Source organism: Pocillopora damicornis, chromosome 4 (genome assembly GCF_964200805.1).
Source record: "Pocillopora damicornis chromosome 4, jaPocDami1.2, whole genome shotgun sequence".
NCBI classification, from domain to species: Eukaryota; Metazoa; Cnidaria; class Anthozoa; order Scleractinia; family Pocilloporidae; genus Pocillopora; species Pocillopora damicornis.
In genome coordinates, this window is record NC_142673.1 from 23812629 (window position 1) to 23829021 (window position 16393).

A 16393-nucleotide genomic window follows, 5' to 3' on the forward strand; every position below is an offset into this window, starting at 1 on the left:
TAACACTCCAAACATCAGCTTTAGAAACTCTTTACAGTGGCCAGTGTACATTATCAACACAGTTGATAAAACTGAATCACCCAATAATACCCTTGCCAATGCAGCACCACTGTTTATTTGAAAAATGTCCCTTTTAAATTAAGCATACTCCACTCTTTTTAAAATTAAGGCAGAAAAAACAACAACCATTACTACAAGAGTTATGAGACATATTTTATTAAGTGATATAAAGTCATTAAAAACTGTTCGCAAAAATCTGACCTTCGAGAAATGGACTCTTCTCATTTTATTTCACATAGAAATATATAATTCAAAATATTATTTACATTTCTGTTATATACATATTCAATAACCCACTAATCATAATTTTTTGTTATTTCCTGCTTAATGGAGAATAGAGCTGCAATTTAACCCACAAGTAACTTACCAATTTTGAATAAATCATTCAATACTATTATTTATCAAGCTTAGTTTTCCAAAGAAACGGACCACAACAAATCTTAACACATACAGTCCCTACTTTCCCCCTTCTAAAGGGCAGCAGAAAAATAAGAAAAAAGGAAAAAATACCACAAGTAAATTATTGACAGAACAAATTTTCTTCAATGTCCTATTACAACTCTCTTATATGACCACCTTTTCACTGAAACTCCCTTCTGTGACCCAGTTAAAAGTCCTAAATGAAAGTCTACAATTCCATTGTAATAACAGGCAAAACAGATGTTATCAAAAATTAGTAATGTTGATAGTGGTAAAAAGAAAACATTCCTTTGTACTTGACTTAGGAACTAAAAATTCTTCAATCCATATGTTAGAACCATTCCACATGTACAATATTTCCTTTTTCTTAACTTTGAAATAAATAACTACCAGTAGGTAAATAAATATACTTAATCTCTCATTTCACCTTAATGACAATGTGTATATATATACTGGTCTTTATTTTCATCAGACTGCACTGTCCATCAGTGATCATCTCTTTTTAACCTCTTTAGCGAAAACCAATTTCTTCATTTTCATACAAAATTCAACAAAAAAAAAACAATTCCTAAGCAGGAGAGTAGCTGGAGTCATTTTATCTCAAGTGATAAAGTTCTGGAACATAAAACCACACAACAAAGGTGTTTTTGTTTCAAGTGTGGTGATTAGCCATGCCAACAGTCTTTGAAAAGATTCCCCTTGATTAAAATGCAAGTAACATTAATTCCTCTTCAAAAGATGGAAATGAGTACATGTCAATTAACCCTTTCAATCCCAAGATCTTGTTGGTAATTCTCCTCATCATTTGTCAAAATTGATATTTTTCTTAATTCTCATTGCATGTCTTCTGAGGTGTTAAAGGATTAAAACTGAATTTAACACTACATCTCTACAGCTTCTTTAAAACTTGATTAATTTTTTTTCTCCTATCCTCATAAAGAGGTTGTGATACTACCAAGTTCACATGACCATCATAACACATAACTGTCTGTTCCCTCCTTGACTTTTGGTGTGCATGAGCACAACACCAGAAATCTGCTTTGCCAGCCCACTAAGTACTTGGCTGAAAAGTTGATGATGGAACTCCTGCTGGATATAAAACCACTTAAATAACAAGTGCTTTCTCCTGGATTTTGCCCTTGTGTGTGTCAGCTGGCGTTATAAAGAAACCTTACACCTGGTGAACTGTTTTCATTGCCATTATCAGGTGATCAATCCCAATTCTCTTGAAAGCTGAAGAGAAGAAATAAATAAAAGCTGATGAATAGTTATGCTAGTTATTATAACAAAATAATTCAATTAAGGTTTCTCTTCACTAATATACAACATAAGGAATGCAATCACACACAAGAAGGTACATTATAGAATGCTTGAGGGCCAGGGTTTTAATGGGAGCATGGAGCTGATTGACTTTCCTTGTTACTTCCATAATCATACAAGCCAACATACCCCAACGTATATGTTCTACATTTGGGCCTGTCATTAGGGCTCCTGAGAGACTCTAGGAAGTGTAGTTAATGAAAATTTTATTGGGGTTAGACTTATTGGGACTAAATGCACTGAGTCTGTGTTATGTGAAAATAATAATACAATAAGTTGTCTGAAATTTATAATCTAGATACCCTGACATTGGACAGTAATCAACTCAAGCCCCATAAGGTAAGACAAGAAACATATCCTTTATAATCTCCACTTTCTTCAACTTCAATTATTTTCAAACTTGAAGAAAACCTCAGTGACAAAAGCACCTGAGATCTGTTTAACCCTGGCAACAGGTTTTATTTGGATAATTACTGTGAAAATGGATTTTATCCTTTTCAGGATACTTAAAGTTTGTAAAACTTGCAAGAGAACTTAGCTTAAAATCTTTAATACAATTCATCATTAGATCAACATACTCTTTCATAAACAGTCCATGACATGGCTGCCATGAGAGTTCTTCTCACTGAGCGGGGAACTAGACCCTTGAAGAGTCCAAATACTCCATTTGTCTAAAGAGAAAAATAAAATAATGAATTCAAAATATTTGTCATCATGAAAAGTACACATAGCTTTAATTTAAATTTTTAAAGGAATACATGTGGACTTCCAGATTGAAAAGTTGTATCACAGCTGAAAAAGAAAATGACCAACTGACTTGCATCCAACAATCACAGGCATTCTCCTTTTCAGGTGGTATCCAGTAGAGTTACTGCCTGCACTACCCCTTATTACAACCTTAAATTGCTTGGAATTCTTGTAGTTCAACTGGTAAAACAATAAGTCCACCACTTTGAAAATTATTTTACCTGCTGTGCTTAAAGTGAGGGAGAACACTGAATTGAAAGAGTATCAAAGCAGGTAAAAAGTAGAGGAATAGCAAGCATTTGATCTTTCAACTTACTCTCACCTTTAATATACAATAGACTGCACTGCCTGTGCTGCTATACTTGTGTGGAAACAATTGAAGTCTTGTCTTTACCACATCAGCAGGCTGTGTTACAACTGAAGCTATGACTCCAGCCAGAGAACCACATATGAAAGTCTCAAATGCATGGAGTTCTGGTGTACCAAGTCCTAAAGGGAAAAGCAAATTTAAGGAAAAAATCATATACTTTGAAAAGACTTGCACAAGCCACAGAAAAAAGAAAGGAAAAATCCCACTCACTATGATAATCATTCTGACATTTTGTTTAATGCAGTTGTCCCAAAATTTTGCAAACGAATGATATTTATTTTAACCACACTGTTCTAAGAAATTCACCTACAGAGTAAATCTTTTTAAAAAAACTTTTTCTTATTTCTCTTTTTAATGAGTGAATTTCAAGACAAACGAAGGAGTCCTAGTAATTAGCAGAGAGAAATTTCATTTGATCAGTCAGCCAATTCCTGTAAAAATCTGGAAATTTATTTGCTGAAAATTGCATGACCAATACAGGCTTGAAAAGTATGTCCTCATTGATGCAACTTTCAATGAGCTTTGAAAATCAGAAATATTATTATCTTCTGAAGCTCCCTAAAAAATTATTTGCTCACCATTCTTTGCTTGTCTCTTTATCATGGTGTAAAACATCAAGTAAAGCCCTGAAAATGGGGCATCACGTGCTACAGTTGCCAGCAACCCACTATATAAACCTGAAATGAAAGAAAGGGAGTATTATTTTCCTTTTATGAGAATATTTTCCTTGAGCAATAAAATCTAATCATGTAAAAACTTCAGGAAGCCATTCAAGGGTATAATAATCCCTTTTTAGTAGGGGCTTTTGCTGGTAAAAGATGGCCCTTTGACCCTTCATGTCTTAACATCAATATGCATATACTTCCCACTGTTCTCTTTACATTTCCTAACATGCTAAAAAGGAGAATTTGTAAGACAGTCAAGAGCTCTTTTAGTGGATGATAATTTCCTTTATTTTTGCAATCATAATTTTTGATTTAAGGGTGATAATGTAAAGAGATTTTTGATGCTAGTCACTTTTTGGGGTCAAAGGGTCAATGGTCAGGAGTAAGAGACCGTGCAGGGATTTGCAAACAGTGGTAACCACTGCTAAACTGCTTTTAATTACATGCCTGACTACTGCAACATACCTTTTCCTCCTTCCCTCCTCCAGATTGATGTCATTGCATCTAACATACTGTTGTAGCTATAAAATCCACTCTATAATTAAAGAAAAAAGGCAATAACTCGGTGCAAGTTATCAATTTTTTTTTTACTTCAGCCAAATTTGAGTAAATGAGACTAAGCATCCAAAGACAGGTACTCAGACTTGTTAGAAAAGCTTGAAAACACACCTCATATCTAGTTTTCACTACAGTAACTGGCAAGAGGGTGATTCCTGCTATTGTTCTGGCACTTGCTCCTAATAAAACTGATTCTCCCAAGGTTCTTTCCTCACTGCAAGAAAGTTGCAAATGTTGACTGTCAAACAGTGCAGAATGGCACATACACTATAATCAATAAGCTATCAGTATTTGTATCATTTTATCATTTGCAAGAATTAAAAGCATTTATAAAGGGTTAGCACCCTGGACTCCAGATCAAAAGGTTGAATTTTCATCTCAAGCCCGAGACACTGCATTGTGTTCTTTGACACTCCAATCATGCTGTCAATTATCTTTGAAAACATACAAGCAATGTAACGTGGAATCTAAGTGCTAGGCATAAGCATCTAATGAAGGGAAGCAATACCCTTGGTCATTTTTAACCCTTAACACAATTTTTCTACAAGAACATACAAAAGAACTTATCAGCTGAGACACTTCCATTCAAAAGACAGTCATAAATGTTTGATTGAATCCCCCTCTATAGAGGCATTGACCACTGTGCTTTGTAACATCATATATGTTCAAGAAAACTGAACAAGAACTGAGTGTACTCAAAAATCCTTAACTATGCTGTCTTTACAGGTTTAGTCCTGAAAAGGTACTGATGCTGGAAAAGGGGAGGTGTTGGGTTTTAATTCTTGGAGTAAACTTGGACTGAACTGGGAGTGTGCAGAGAATAAACTAACCTAGTAAATTGTGACAAACCATGAAGAGCGCTGAAGTACAATCCAATTCCAGGGACACATCTTGACAATGCCTAGGAAAAATGTTTAACATATAAATCTTAGTCCAAAGTTACAGAGTACAGAAGGCGAAATGCCAGAAGGCTCTAATGTGTATCGTATGAATGAAAACAGAAAGAGTACCACCTTACCGGAACAAGTCCTCTCCAGAGTCCAACAATATGCTCTCTTCGAGCCACTGAGTAAAACGTATAAAGCATGCCATTGCTTCCGCTGTCAAGGAATTGTAACAAGATAATCAGTGCTTCAAGCTCCTGTTTTCAGTGACCTGTAAAACCAGATCTCGTTTCGAAGTCTCTCTTCTCAAACAGGTTTTAAATTAAAAGCAAAATAAAAAATTTCTTAGTAAAAAAAAGATATTTTTACCCTAATTTAAGCCGTCCAGCAGAAGATAAAGCCGTTCCTTCCACTTGCAAACGAGTTTTTACCAGATCGAATGGTTGAAATAACAGAGTAGAACAAGTGCCGCTCAAAGATCCTGCGGCGAAGGCCTTCACTAAAGATGCCTGTGATAAAAGGATCAACAATAGTTATATAACAAGCTTAGTTGACGTCGAATCGCGTTTTCACATTTTCGATCGCTGATGAAAGTATTGAACTTACATCAAATTTGCTATGACCCATTTATTCTAGGTGTATAGTGTGCTGTCCCTTCTTCCCTGTGCGATCAACTTTGTTTACGAATCAGGTAAGTATTCTAAGCGCGGACGTTCGTTACGCGGGGTCGTGAAATTGACATGATCTCTGTAACAAGTTTTAAAATTCGATTCCCGTGAATTCTTCGGTAGCGATTTCCACTTAAGCTGTCAAAACAGAGTGTAGACACCGTGAATTGTCCAAGGGATCAAACAAGAAACTTCCTTCCATGATGAAAGACGAAATTTTCTCGAGTCAAAGTCTTGGTGGTTTTTCTTGTTTTTGCTACGTCTCCCCCAGCGAGCGTGTTCGGTCACGAGATTTCCATGACGTATGGTAAAATTCGAGGTATGATTGGTCAATACGGGGTGTACGGATTGGCGCGGAATTTAACTATCCCAAATAAGGAACACATGGTTCCAAATAAGGGTCACGACTTCCCCAAATACGGGACTATCCCCCAAATAAGGGTCAACAGGAAATGTTTTTCACAACACTGCCTAGAAATGTGAAAATACAATCACGAAGGAGACGCGAGATTATTCTCCAATAAATGTACGACCACCATAGGATTAAAACACAATTTAAGGTGGATCGTAATTTTATCACTCGCGATCGGTTGTGAATGATATCAGTTAGAAACGTTCATGTGGTGTCATGGTGGATGTACAAATCCTGTGTGTTACGAACTTACTAAACCCCGACCTCACCAATCAACGCCTTTTGAACTTACTTGGCGGTCTCCTGAGGACTGTATACCAACTTTCGAGGTGCTAATACCTGACTCAGCGCTGCTCTCTTCATATTGAATGCTAAAGAAATCGTCCATACATACACTGAGTTGAGAAAAACAACATAAGCTAAATGAACAAATTACCGAAACTCTCGATTCTAGTGTAGTAATCGTAGATGTTTGACTCGCAAATTCACTCCCTATAATCCTTGCAAGCTTACCAGCCTGGTAAGTGGATTAAGTCGAATTTCCTTCTTCTAATTTACCTATAGGCTCATCAGGCTAAAAAGGTTTTTTTATTCTTTGTTTATCTAAACCAAACCAATCTAACCAAAGTTCCTAGATGTCGAGTGTGGTTAACCAGACTTTTTTTTTCGCCCCTCCATAATTTACAAGAACTTGCAAAACATACAGATTTTCCAACATGAATATTTCCCACAGCGAACAGCTGTCTAAGGTGAATGCTTTGCAAGACAATGTTATTTCTAATGTAGATTTTAAATATTCTTGAGTAAGGTATCATGCAGGATAATTTTTCCTGCAACGTAAATAATGTACGGGATATTTATTTTTAAACGTAGGAAATCCATAATAAAGTGGCTAATGGGATAAGATTTAGGAGTAGCACATGACAGGATATTGCTTTTAGTCACCCGAAGTAATGTCGCCTGAGCAAGGCTGTTGCCTCTAGCTACCAACCCCTTGTGATATTTCGTTCCTGTTTGATTGATTCTTACCAAAATTTACTTAAAATGTTTGCAGGTTACGTAAGAGTGTTAAATCGACATTCGGTTATGTTTACAAGCCAGCTTCGCGAGCAACATGAATAATAATATTAAAAAAGTTCATCGCATCAGGAACATTTTTCGTGACTATACCTTTTTTCTACCGTTTGGTGGTCAATGATGTGAACCGGAGAAAGAGGTGCTGAGGATTTTCTCCACAACTCGTTAATTTTGTTCTGTACGCTTCTCGTTTTCAATCAGAGCATTCACCAATTTTTGTTGTTGTTTCAACACCAATATCGTGAATTATGCATGCATAATGCAAATGATAATTAGTCGGAACAATCACTCACGCTACTTTTTCCGGCTTTCAAAAGGCTTTCTCTTCTTCCACATTATTTACACACATACATTGATAGTTTACACTGATTCCGTGAAGTACGCGTACTGGTTACAGGTAATTATGAAATAAGCTGAATCATATGATAAGCTGAATTTTGCGGCGCATTGTGATCAGTTCTTGCATAGATGACGTTACTGTAAACGACATTTTTTATTATATAGGACAAATAAATTCCAAGTTTCCGCGAGTCTGTACAGTAGTAGATCACAAAAGGCATCAAAATGTGGTAACGCGCGGCAACACGGAATCTCTTCGTTAACAGGACTTCAGCTGGACTGCAACACTTATTCAGTGGAGCAGTCATTGGGCATGCGCAAAGGTCGGTTGAAAACAAGACTAAAAGAAAAGAGGGAGGTCTTTTCAAGTCTTCAGTGGCACTTCGTTCCAAATAAGTTGGTTCAACAGCCATGGAGAGAACTAACAAACGTTTTTGAAAACTATGGCGAAATATTTCGTTTTGTTTGGCGTCTTAACTTTTAACCCACAAATCGGTAAATCGCTATAGTCTTGTCTTCCGATTTGGCAAGAGAATGTTAGCCTCGAGAACTTAACCTATTCATACCCCTCTTCCAGTGAAAATTTTTTAGTGTGCATTCCTGCTGCGCGACTTACTTGAGAACAACAACTAATTGGCTGGTGGTTCTGTGGTGAAATTTGATGTGATGTTTAGCAGCCTGCGGTTTATGGTTTGTGGTGCTCACTATGAGTGACGGGATGACATTTCTTGGTCAAGACGATAAACACACTCGATGAATTAGGTGAAGAGTTATCAATCGGAAACCTAATGATGGGCTTTGAGTTTCATGGAAATACGAACTGCTGTACATATCATTAATGCATCTGCTATTTCATTTAAATGTATCGTATTCGTCATTTTTTTCCGTTGGTTGAGAATCTTATGGTCTGAAGGGAGCTCGAAGTAAGACGTTGTTCTCCTTGTGATGTAAAATGTAATAGGCTCAGGGCATCCTCCCCCAATTTGAAAATTTAGACATGCTCCAATATCTTTTTTGCGCGTTTTGATGTACTTTCCTGGGAAGAATTTCTGTCACTTTGAAGTGGCAGTGGAAGGGGAAGGGGGGAGGGGGGGGGGAACACGTACTCTTCCTAGCGTCCATTATCCTCCTTTTTTTCCTCACTGTCCCCTGAAAAAAGGAGATAGGGTTGGAAAACCCTATCCCCTTTTTCACGATGTCAAAAGAGCGCGTTTTGCTCAACGCACGTCTCCATCAGTGCTTTGCAGGAAAGAAGCCTGCATGGCTGGTGTATGAAGGGGACCTGGGAGGGTAGAACGGAAAGGTTATGCGACCTTCGAGACCCAGATTCAAAAGATCGAATTTTACATTTGGAAAAAGTTAGACTGGCTCCGTAGCTGGCCGTATTTCGAGTGCTCGATGAAAATGAAGACGGTCTAATCTCCAAAAACGACAAGCAGAGAAGCTGGCAAGATTGCGTGATACGGCACCACACGTAACCCCCTCTCACACTGAGTTGTCGTGATGCTGAGATTATGGCTGTAGTCTCCTTCGAAGGAGACTGGAGACTGCAGGACATTATTTTTAACATCGACTGGTTGTAGCATTTTGCCCTTTCAAGATTTTACACCTGGTTTTGTTCCTAATTACAAGATTCCTATTAAACAGAGGTAAAGAAGAAGGAGTCTATTCTTTTATGTTCCAGTATTAGGATCTTCTCTGATGATAGAAAATCTCTCGTGAGAGGTAATCAAAGTGATAATCTCACTCAGAGAGTCCACATTGAAGTCCGCATCCTTCTTGAAATCACCATTAGTTGAATCGTTCAGTAATATTGTCACTTAAAAACAAACACACAAACAAGTCACAATGAGAAAATTTCAAAAGTAGACTCTAAACATAGGCAGTATATAAGACTTGCTTGTACCAAACTAAAAGATTTTTTTTTTTCAAACCAATTGTCATAACACTCAATATAACACTCACAGCTACAACAACACAGGAAAAACCTTATCTGAATCATTCCTGCAATTTAAAAACATGTCATAAACAGCACCAAAAATGAGGCTGGATTTTGAAATAGTTTTAAACTCTGTAATTGCTAAATGTCCTTGCCAAAGGAATGATAAATGATTCTTGCATAAACAAGGGTTCAGCAGTTTTTTATACAGGAGGCTGCCAGTGGTGGAGAAGGGGGTTGTGATGACAAAAGGGGCTATACAAATCTCATATGACAATAGGAGGTGGAAGGCATTCTGAGGGAACATACACTGCCAGTTACTGGTTTAATTGAAACCCCTGATGATTCAAGCAGTTTGAGCAACAAAAAATACATTTGCTGACCTGATCCTGCACTTTTACCACACTGAATATCATGAAGATGATCACCCACCATGACAACATTCTTAGGATGAACTCCCCAGTCCCTGCAAATGTGAAGGAGGGGAGCAGGATCTGGTTTGGGTGGTGTGAACTCACGAGTGAGAGACTGCAAAAGAAATAAAAGAAATGTTTTACTGGTCTATTCTGTGGTTTGCTTCTGCAATAAAAATAGTGACTGAAGAGGCCCACGAAACTAGTCCTTCAGTAACTTTGGTTAGACTACTGAATTCTCCTTTAAAGCTGTCCTGTAATCACTTGTGAGAGGCAAGGAAAAGATTAAGCTGCATCATAAGCGGCTTTAATCTATATTCAAAGCATCTTGCAAATGAAGTTAAGCATTCATGACAGAAGGAGCAGCAAATGCATATCCTTCAACTTGTGAGACAACAACCTGTGAGATCACAATCTAAGCTTCAAACTTTCTAGAAATTGCAAGTTGAAAGACTATAACCTCTCTGTCAAGTAACAACTGGGCAGGAAAAGATGTTTGACATCACTACTTCCTGTATATTCTACTGCGAGTGTTTACTGAATGATGTAATGGTTCTTACATGAGTTAGTGGACCTCCATAGTCATCAGGATGGCCCATTAATGCCAAAAACTGATCCACAGAAGCCTGTAAATTTCTTGTGATGAGTGCTCTCTTTAATCCGCTTGCAGACAAAAATTTAAGTAGTTCAAACACTCCTGGTTGTAGCTTGGTATTTTGTCTTCCTTCCTCTTCAAATTTTACTACAATTTCTAGAGCAGCTTCCTTTTCCTGTCCAATTTTTGAATTACAAAATTCCAAAATATCAACACCTTTAGGGCACTGAAGCTCCTTACGAAGTTTGGCAAAGTCCAACACAGGTAAAGTAAGGGTGCCATCCAAATCAAAAACAATACCATGAATTGGAACAAGGGTAGGGTGGTGTTTGGCTTCTGTTGTCACAGTTTTTGCTATTGAATAAAAAATTCCTTTCCCTTTTTCATGCTTCAGCATAATAAGTTGTCTTCCAAGGCTTCTCATAAGGATTCCTAACATTCACTCAATGTTGTCCACAACTTAATAGAGTCCACACAAAATACAAAGCTGAAAAAAAAAAACAAGGAATTTGGTGTGTTAATTCTTGAGTTTAGCAATGTCTTCCAATCAGGGTGTTGAAAGATCAAGATAATTTGGTATTATCAACCCAGTTGATAACCTAAATTGACCACCATTAAGAGTTTCAAAGCTGAAATTTCAAGGGTTAGCCATTTGCTAGCTCCAAATGTCAGCTTTGTCAGTTTCAAAGCCAAGATTTTGAGTGGTAGCCCTTTTCTCTGACGAAGGGCTGATACTCGAAACTTCAGCTTTGAAACTCTTTATCACCTCAGTTGATAAATACCAAATAAATGGTACCTTGTTGTACTCTCCCACCAATGCAGCACCAAAGTTTCTTTTGAAACTTACCCCCTCTATTTATTTGTTGAAAGATCAGTCACATCAGAGGACAAAAGTCCCTAAAGACATCACTCACTAAGACAATCTGTCTGTACGATCAATAACTAGTGCTGGCAAAATATTGGTCCCCACAGTTAACCCTGGTGATAATTCCAGTTCAAGTTGTTGAGATGTCAGTCATTTTGACTGACACCAGACCACTGTTACAATCAGAGTATATATTCAGTGGAAGAGAAGAGGATATACACTGTAGGAACATTAGAAAATAGAGGGTGTGTAAAGGAGTAAGAGAAATTAAAAGGGGAAAAGACCACTAATGGAAACTTGATGAAGGTAAGAGGCAAGAGAAAAATGCAAAAATACTTAATCAATAATGTGCATTTTGTCACAGAATTCAAAACAGAGGTTACACCCTGATATTGATCAGCAGTCAGGATTGGAAAGAAGGAATCTTCACCCTGCTGTCAGTTCAAATTTTCTGTGAAGGTTTAGTGATGGGTGGGAATGGGGGAGGGGTCATTTTTTTTCCAGTAATAGCGAGGCAAAGTGTTATGCAATGACACAAAGCATCAAAGGGGTCTACAGATTGGAAAAAGCAGTAATGAGCTGTTGATTTAAACAAGAAAGCAGCCCTTAATTCGCCATAACAAATATGCCGAGACACGTCTGCGGTGGAAAGCGACGTAGATTAGTGGATTTATCATCACCTTTTTGAAGCCGCTGAAAAAGTTGTATATAACACCAAATAGTTTAGATATATACATATATACAAAGCAGTGCGAACTCTACAAAGCCATCACAGACATTTGTACCACCATAGCACTAATATCTGTTCATAGGACACAATCTAGACCGCCTACCGCCTAAAATAAAATATGCTTTCAAAAAGCCTTTGGTACGTAGTGTCGCGCAGAGGCTTTCAAATTATGCAACAGGCTCACATACTTGAAAAGAAAAATAAATAATAAGAACAGGTATAAATATATAATTTTCTTCACTTCAATCCCTCCTATTTACTATCGTGGGCTTACCTCAAAAGGAAGAAATGACTTCAGTGCCTTCACAGGTCACCAATAACTCTACACCAGACCAAAGTTGCGATGGTGTCTTATTGCTTGCTACAAGCACTAACGCAAAATAGAACCTGGCTAGGGTAGGGCTTTCAACATATTCCCCACGGTACGACAAGAAATATTCTCCCTCTCCTTCTTGTTGTCTTTAAAAGAGAATAAATACTAATTTTATTGAGATTAAACAACTCTAGCGACTAAATCGCGTGAAGAAACTCAGAAGAAAATATGACATTCTCGATTTTTCGCAATCCCCTCACTACTCCACTAGGGTAATTGATAAATAGGATAGAGCGCTCCTGGGTAGAGAAAACAGCGCGCTAAGTTTCAAAATGGCGGCAAGTATGATTGGAGAAAGTTTGGAATCAAATTCCTTGTCCGAAAAAGACAGCTTATCGTTTGAAAAGCAGGAGGAAAGCGAGGGAAGACGCATGGTGTTCTTTAGGAAAGTGATGAAGAAATGTTTGGACAAAATTATGGCTGCTGGAAGGTGAGCTGAAATGCAAAAAGTATGATCATCATGGGGTAATTTGTCGTTATCAACTGATCTGATAAACGTAAAGAGTTTCAAAGCTGACGTTTCGATCGTAAGCTCTTTGTCAGAGCGAATCCCAGCTATTCTCACCCACTGACGCAGCAGCACTGTTTCTTTAGAAACTTACCCTCTTTAAAATCATTATAACCGATCAGCGCGTTCCATCCGCAGTCGTTTCAGATCTGAAGCTTCAAATAAAAGTTTGCCGTTATGATAATCGTAGAGAAAGTCAAAGGAAAATAAAAATCCAGTAGCTTACATCAAAATTGCATGATTCTTCCAGTCACTTTATAAAATCAAGCTAGTTCTATTTTTGATCGATGTTTTTGTAGTCAGGAAAAGTTTGCCAACTGCTTCTCTGCAATGAGAGATAGAAACCCAGCTGAGTTTAAGAGTATCACGGAACAACTGATGGAGCATCTGCAGAATAACATCGAGGTATATTTTTTGAGATTTAAACTTTGTGGAGCCCTTCATATCATATGTACTAATCAGTGCGCATACTTGGCACATGCTGTGGGTAAATAAAGCTTAATTCAGGGAGTTATTTGATTCATGTCCTCTCCGAGAGGTTCTTACCTCCAACTTCACCACAAGACGATTTAGATGGAGGTGGATAGCTTAAAGGACCATTGCCACCAATCGCTGCCTGGTAAGCTCATGTTATAGAGCACTGGACTGCTGTGTGGGAGGTAAAAGGTTCAAGCCCTGCCTGTACCCATAGTCAGGGTCTCAAAGTAACTGGGGAGAATGTGCTTCCTTTGCTTTGAAATCTGCAAATGATTACATCCTATTCCTCTTGGATAAAGATGAAAAATCATAGGCCCTTTCTCCTGCATTTTCTCAGTACTAGTTAGCAGGGGACATTAAAGAACAACAAACTTATTGCAAAAATTAGGTAACATAGCTCTAGTTATTGTGGTCTGTCCTTGATTCTGAAATTGGAAGCATCCGCAAAACTTCCCTTAAAAAATTGTAAACTGCTCAATGCAGTCTGGCTAAAGTCTCCCACAAAGTTTTGTAAAGCCCCATGAGCTAGCGGATATGGCACCATAGAAATCCTTAATTATCATCATTATTGCTTTTATTACAGAACCTGCCCCTAAAAACTGTCCACTTAAAGATACTTTGTCCCACTTTCTTTTACATACCCTGTTGTCATGTATATGTCTGGGGGCTAAAAATGTTTACAAAAGTTGCCAGTGGGTGACCACCAGATTTCGAAAAAAAGAAAACGTGAAAAATGTATCAATCTTGGTCAAATAATCAACCGGACAGACGCAAACAAACTGTTCCACATCTCCCAAATATGCATAAACCTGAAATGAGAAGTGATCAGTCGAACTGATTTCGTTGAGATGTTTAACATCATTTTATATTATGTGCTGCATTTAACTCAAACCTGTGATTCAAGATGTTTAAAACAATTCTGAAGGTTTTAATACTAGTATTTTAGCTCACTTCAAATGAGAGATGTTTCTCAGCTGAGCAATAGACGGAAATCATATTAAACTGATTTGTAACTTGGTCCAAGCAACTTTGCGGTAAATCGTTTCTGCTTCCAGTCACCAGAATTTCTTCAATCTCTCTCTTGATTGTTATTACGATCTTTTAATCTGTGTGGGAGTAAAGGTATTAAGTAGGCCAATAAAAGTGTACGTGGACGTGTACACGTAAGGGTAATTCCTTACACATTTAATGTTTGCCCTCTGAATTTTTTTTCAGAAAGAAATCGATTTGATGATTAAACAGGAAGATCTGGTACATTTCTTTAATGAGCTTGATCGTATTGTGGCAGCCTCTAATACAGAAGATTCACAACCTGCATGGTAATCTTTTTTCTTTGAGCATTAAAACAATTGCAGCTTAAAGGGCTGTGAATAGTTGCATTTTATTGTTAAAAAGCGTGCAAATTTACATGATATACAGGAGGCCCTCAGGAAACCCAGACAAAGATGTTATTGATCATGTCATGCAAGTCAAGTTAGCCTACAAAGAGCAGCTGAAGCATATCCTTCAACAGGTAAGGAAAAGGAATCAACAGGTATCATTCTTATACTCTTTGTTTCATGCATGGCACATTCACTCTTATAGGTTGCACTCCCAAGCAAGAGATGTGACCTCTAACAATCTACTTTTACTGGGTTTCTCTAACCCAGAAAACTCAGCAAAAAGCTTAATTTTGAAAACAATTGTCATTTGGAAGTGACTGAGAGTGTCTGCATGTTTGGCACTTTAGTCCATTCTGGCTCTTTACCTTTGCTAGGAGGGCTTCGGTTGAAACCATAACTTTAAAGTTTGTTCAAAAAGTGAATTTTCACTGAGATTGAAGTGAGCCCTTTCCCCCACACAAACACACCCCCCCCCCTTCCCCCCATACAAACACATGGTCAAAGGGTACAAAATTGAAAACAAATTTGAAATTCTTACTATATTTTTTAGGTTGAAAATGAAAACGAAAAGCTAAAGGATGAAGTTTTACCAAAGCGAGAAAAATTACTGGAGAGTGAAAGACGTATAAATGAAAAGACAAATGACTTTGGAGAGGTAAAAATGCTTCAGGACCTTGTGCCTTTTTTCACTTCCCATTAGAAAGCAAGACATAATTTATCTGGGTATAATATCAATACAATTTACAGCAGACAAGTGATGAGAAATTAGTTCCAACAACACTGGAGTGATTTCAGAGGCAATAAACCTTTAACTCCCATGAGAGACCAAGACAGAATTTCTTCTTACAATACCCATGCAATATCAAACAGAAATGTGATGAGATTAGAGCAAAATGTCAGTAAGGGGATTATTGGTTGATCCAATAATCCATTTCTTCAAACTAACATGTCAAGAATTGTATGGCAGACAGTAAGGAGAATAATTCTAAATATTACTAAATATATGAGATCTTGAGAGTGAAAGGAATAAGGGGCTTGGATGTCTACCGTTTTTCTGTCACTTTAATTGTCATTTTTGTTGTTGTTTTACAGGCAGCTGAATACTGCATAGAAAACAACTCAGCAGTCAGTTCTTCTCTCAACTTGATAAAGAACATAATGTAGTAAATTCTGAAATGACCAAAGATCTTCATGATTACATTTCAGCACTGTAAATATGTGTTATTAACAGTAGGTGTTTTAGGAAACATTATGTAATTCTTATACCTGAAGTTGCAAATACTGAAAATAAAGTGAGGTGTAAATACAGCATAACTTTGTTTTCCTCATTCATCCTTACTTTTGTCCATCAGCCCCCCTAAATGAAAATTCCTTCCTTTCTCCAACCCCCTTCAGCTTTAAGAGTCAACAATGGTGGCCACACACTACACAAAAAAGCATTTCTTCACAAAAAACACTCACACAGCAGGATATATTTTTCTGTTTTTTTTTCTCCATATCTCTTGCAATTTCTCTCTGTTGAGGACAAGGGATTTGCAACAGCTTTGCATGAGTGTATCAAAAGATGGATTTAAGATTTGACTTGGGGAAA

General features: G+C 37.4%; 3 protein-coding genes across 5 annotated transcripts; 1 reads left to right on the forward strand and 2 right to left on the reverse strand.

Moving 5' to 3' along the window:
* Positions 1-200: 200 nt before the first annotated feature.
* On the reverse strand, positions 201-7417 carry LOC113683611 (mitochondrial glycine transporter). 3 transcript variants are annotated; one of them, XM_089205653.1, is made up of 11 exons: positions 7275-7417; positions 6397-6499; positions 5394-5533; positions 5159-5240; positions 4971-5041; positions 4252-4354; positions 4048-4117; positions 3496-3594; positions 2870-3036; positions 2379-2471; positions 201-1713 (listed from the first exon to the last, which is right to left on the reverse strand). In XM_089205653.1, the coding sequence occupies exons 2-11, from the start codon at positions 6490-6492 to the stop codon at positions 1684-1686; spliced, it is 951 nt and encodes a 316-aa protein (XP_089061779.1). In that variant the 5' UTR covers positions 6493-6499; positions 7275-7417; the 3' UTR covers positions 201-1683. The 3 variants fall into 3 exon arrangements, with proteins under 3 accessions (XP_089061779.1, XP_089061780.1, XP_027056669.2); XM_089205654.1 differs by having other exon boundaries at positions 6397-6475; positions 7275-7402; XM_027200868.2 differs by lacking the exons at positions 6397-6499; positions 7275-7417 and adding an exon at positions 5631-6008.
* A 1688-nt stretch (positions 7418-9105) lies between these two features.
* LOC113683612 (uncharacterized) lies at positions 9106-12475 on the reverse strand. The gene is made up of 4 exons (XM_027200869.2): positions 12337-12475; positions 10433-10954; positions 9843-9987; positions 9106-9339 (listed from the first exon to the last, which is right to left on the reverse strand). Exons 2-4 carry the CDS (start codon positions 10904-10906, stop codon positions 9194-9196), a joined length of 765 nt encoding a protein of 254 aa, XP_027056670.2. The 5' UTR covers positions 10907-10954; positions 12337-12475; the 3' UTR covers positions 9106-9193.
* Positions 12476-12675: 200 nt separating this feature from the next.
* LOC113683610 (polyamine-modulated factor 1) lies at positions 12676-16113 on the forward strand. The gene is made up of 6 exons (XM_027200867.2): positions 12676-12865; positions 13243-13348; positions 14636-14739; positions 14840-14933; positions 15353-15457; positions 15895-16113. The coding sequence occupies exons 1-6, from the start codon at positions 12708-12710 to the stop codon at positions 15964-15966; spliced, it is 639 nt and encodes a 212-aa protein (XP_027056668.2). The 5' UTR covers positions 12676-12707; the 3' UTR covers positions 15967-16113.
* Positions 16114-16393: the final 280 nt, after the last annotated feature.

Coding starts and splice junctions, on each gene's coding strand:
- LOC113683611 (XM_089205653.1), bottom strand. CDS start 6,492: ATGGACGATTTCTTTAGCATTCAATATGAAGAGAGCAGCGCTGAGTCA. Junction 5,534..6,396: donor AGTCCTCAGGAGACCGCCAA/GTAAGTTCAAAA, acceptor CTTTTATCACAG/GCATCTTTAGTGAAGGCCTT. Junction 4,355..4,970: donor GGTTTGTCACAATTTACTAG/GTTAGTTTATTC, acceptor ACTTTCTTGCAG/TGAGGAAAGAACCTTGGGAG.
- LOC113683612 (XM_027200869.2), bottom strand. CDS start 10,906: ATGTTAGGAATCCTTATGAGAAGCCTTGGAAGACAACTTATTATGCTG. Junction 9,988..10,432: donor ATGGAGGTCCACTAACTCAT/GTAAGAACCATT, acceptor TTTCTTTTGCAG/TCTCTCACTCGTGAGTTCAC. Junction 9,340..9,842: donor TGGTAAAAGTGCAGGATCAG/GTCAGCAAATGT, acceptor TTTGTTTTTAAG/TGACAATATTACTGAACGAT.
- LOC113683610 (XM_027200867.2), top strand. CDS start 12,708: ATGGCGGCAAGTATGATTGGAGAAAGTTTGGAATCAAATTCCTTGTCC. Junction 13,349..14,635: donor ATCTGCAGAATAACATCGAG/GTATATTTTTTG, acceptor ATTTTTTTTCAG/AAAGAAATCGATTTGATGAT. Junction 14,934..15,352: donor TGAAGCATATCCTTCAACAG/GTAAGGAAAAGG, acceptor TATATTTTTTAG/GTTGAAAATGAAAACGAAAA.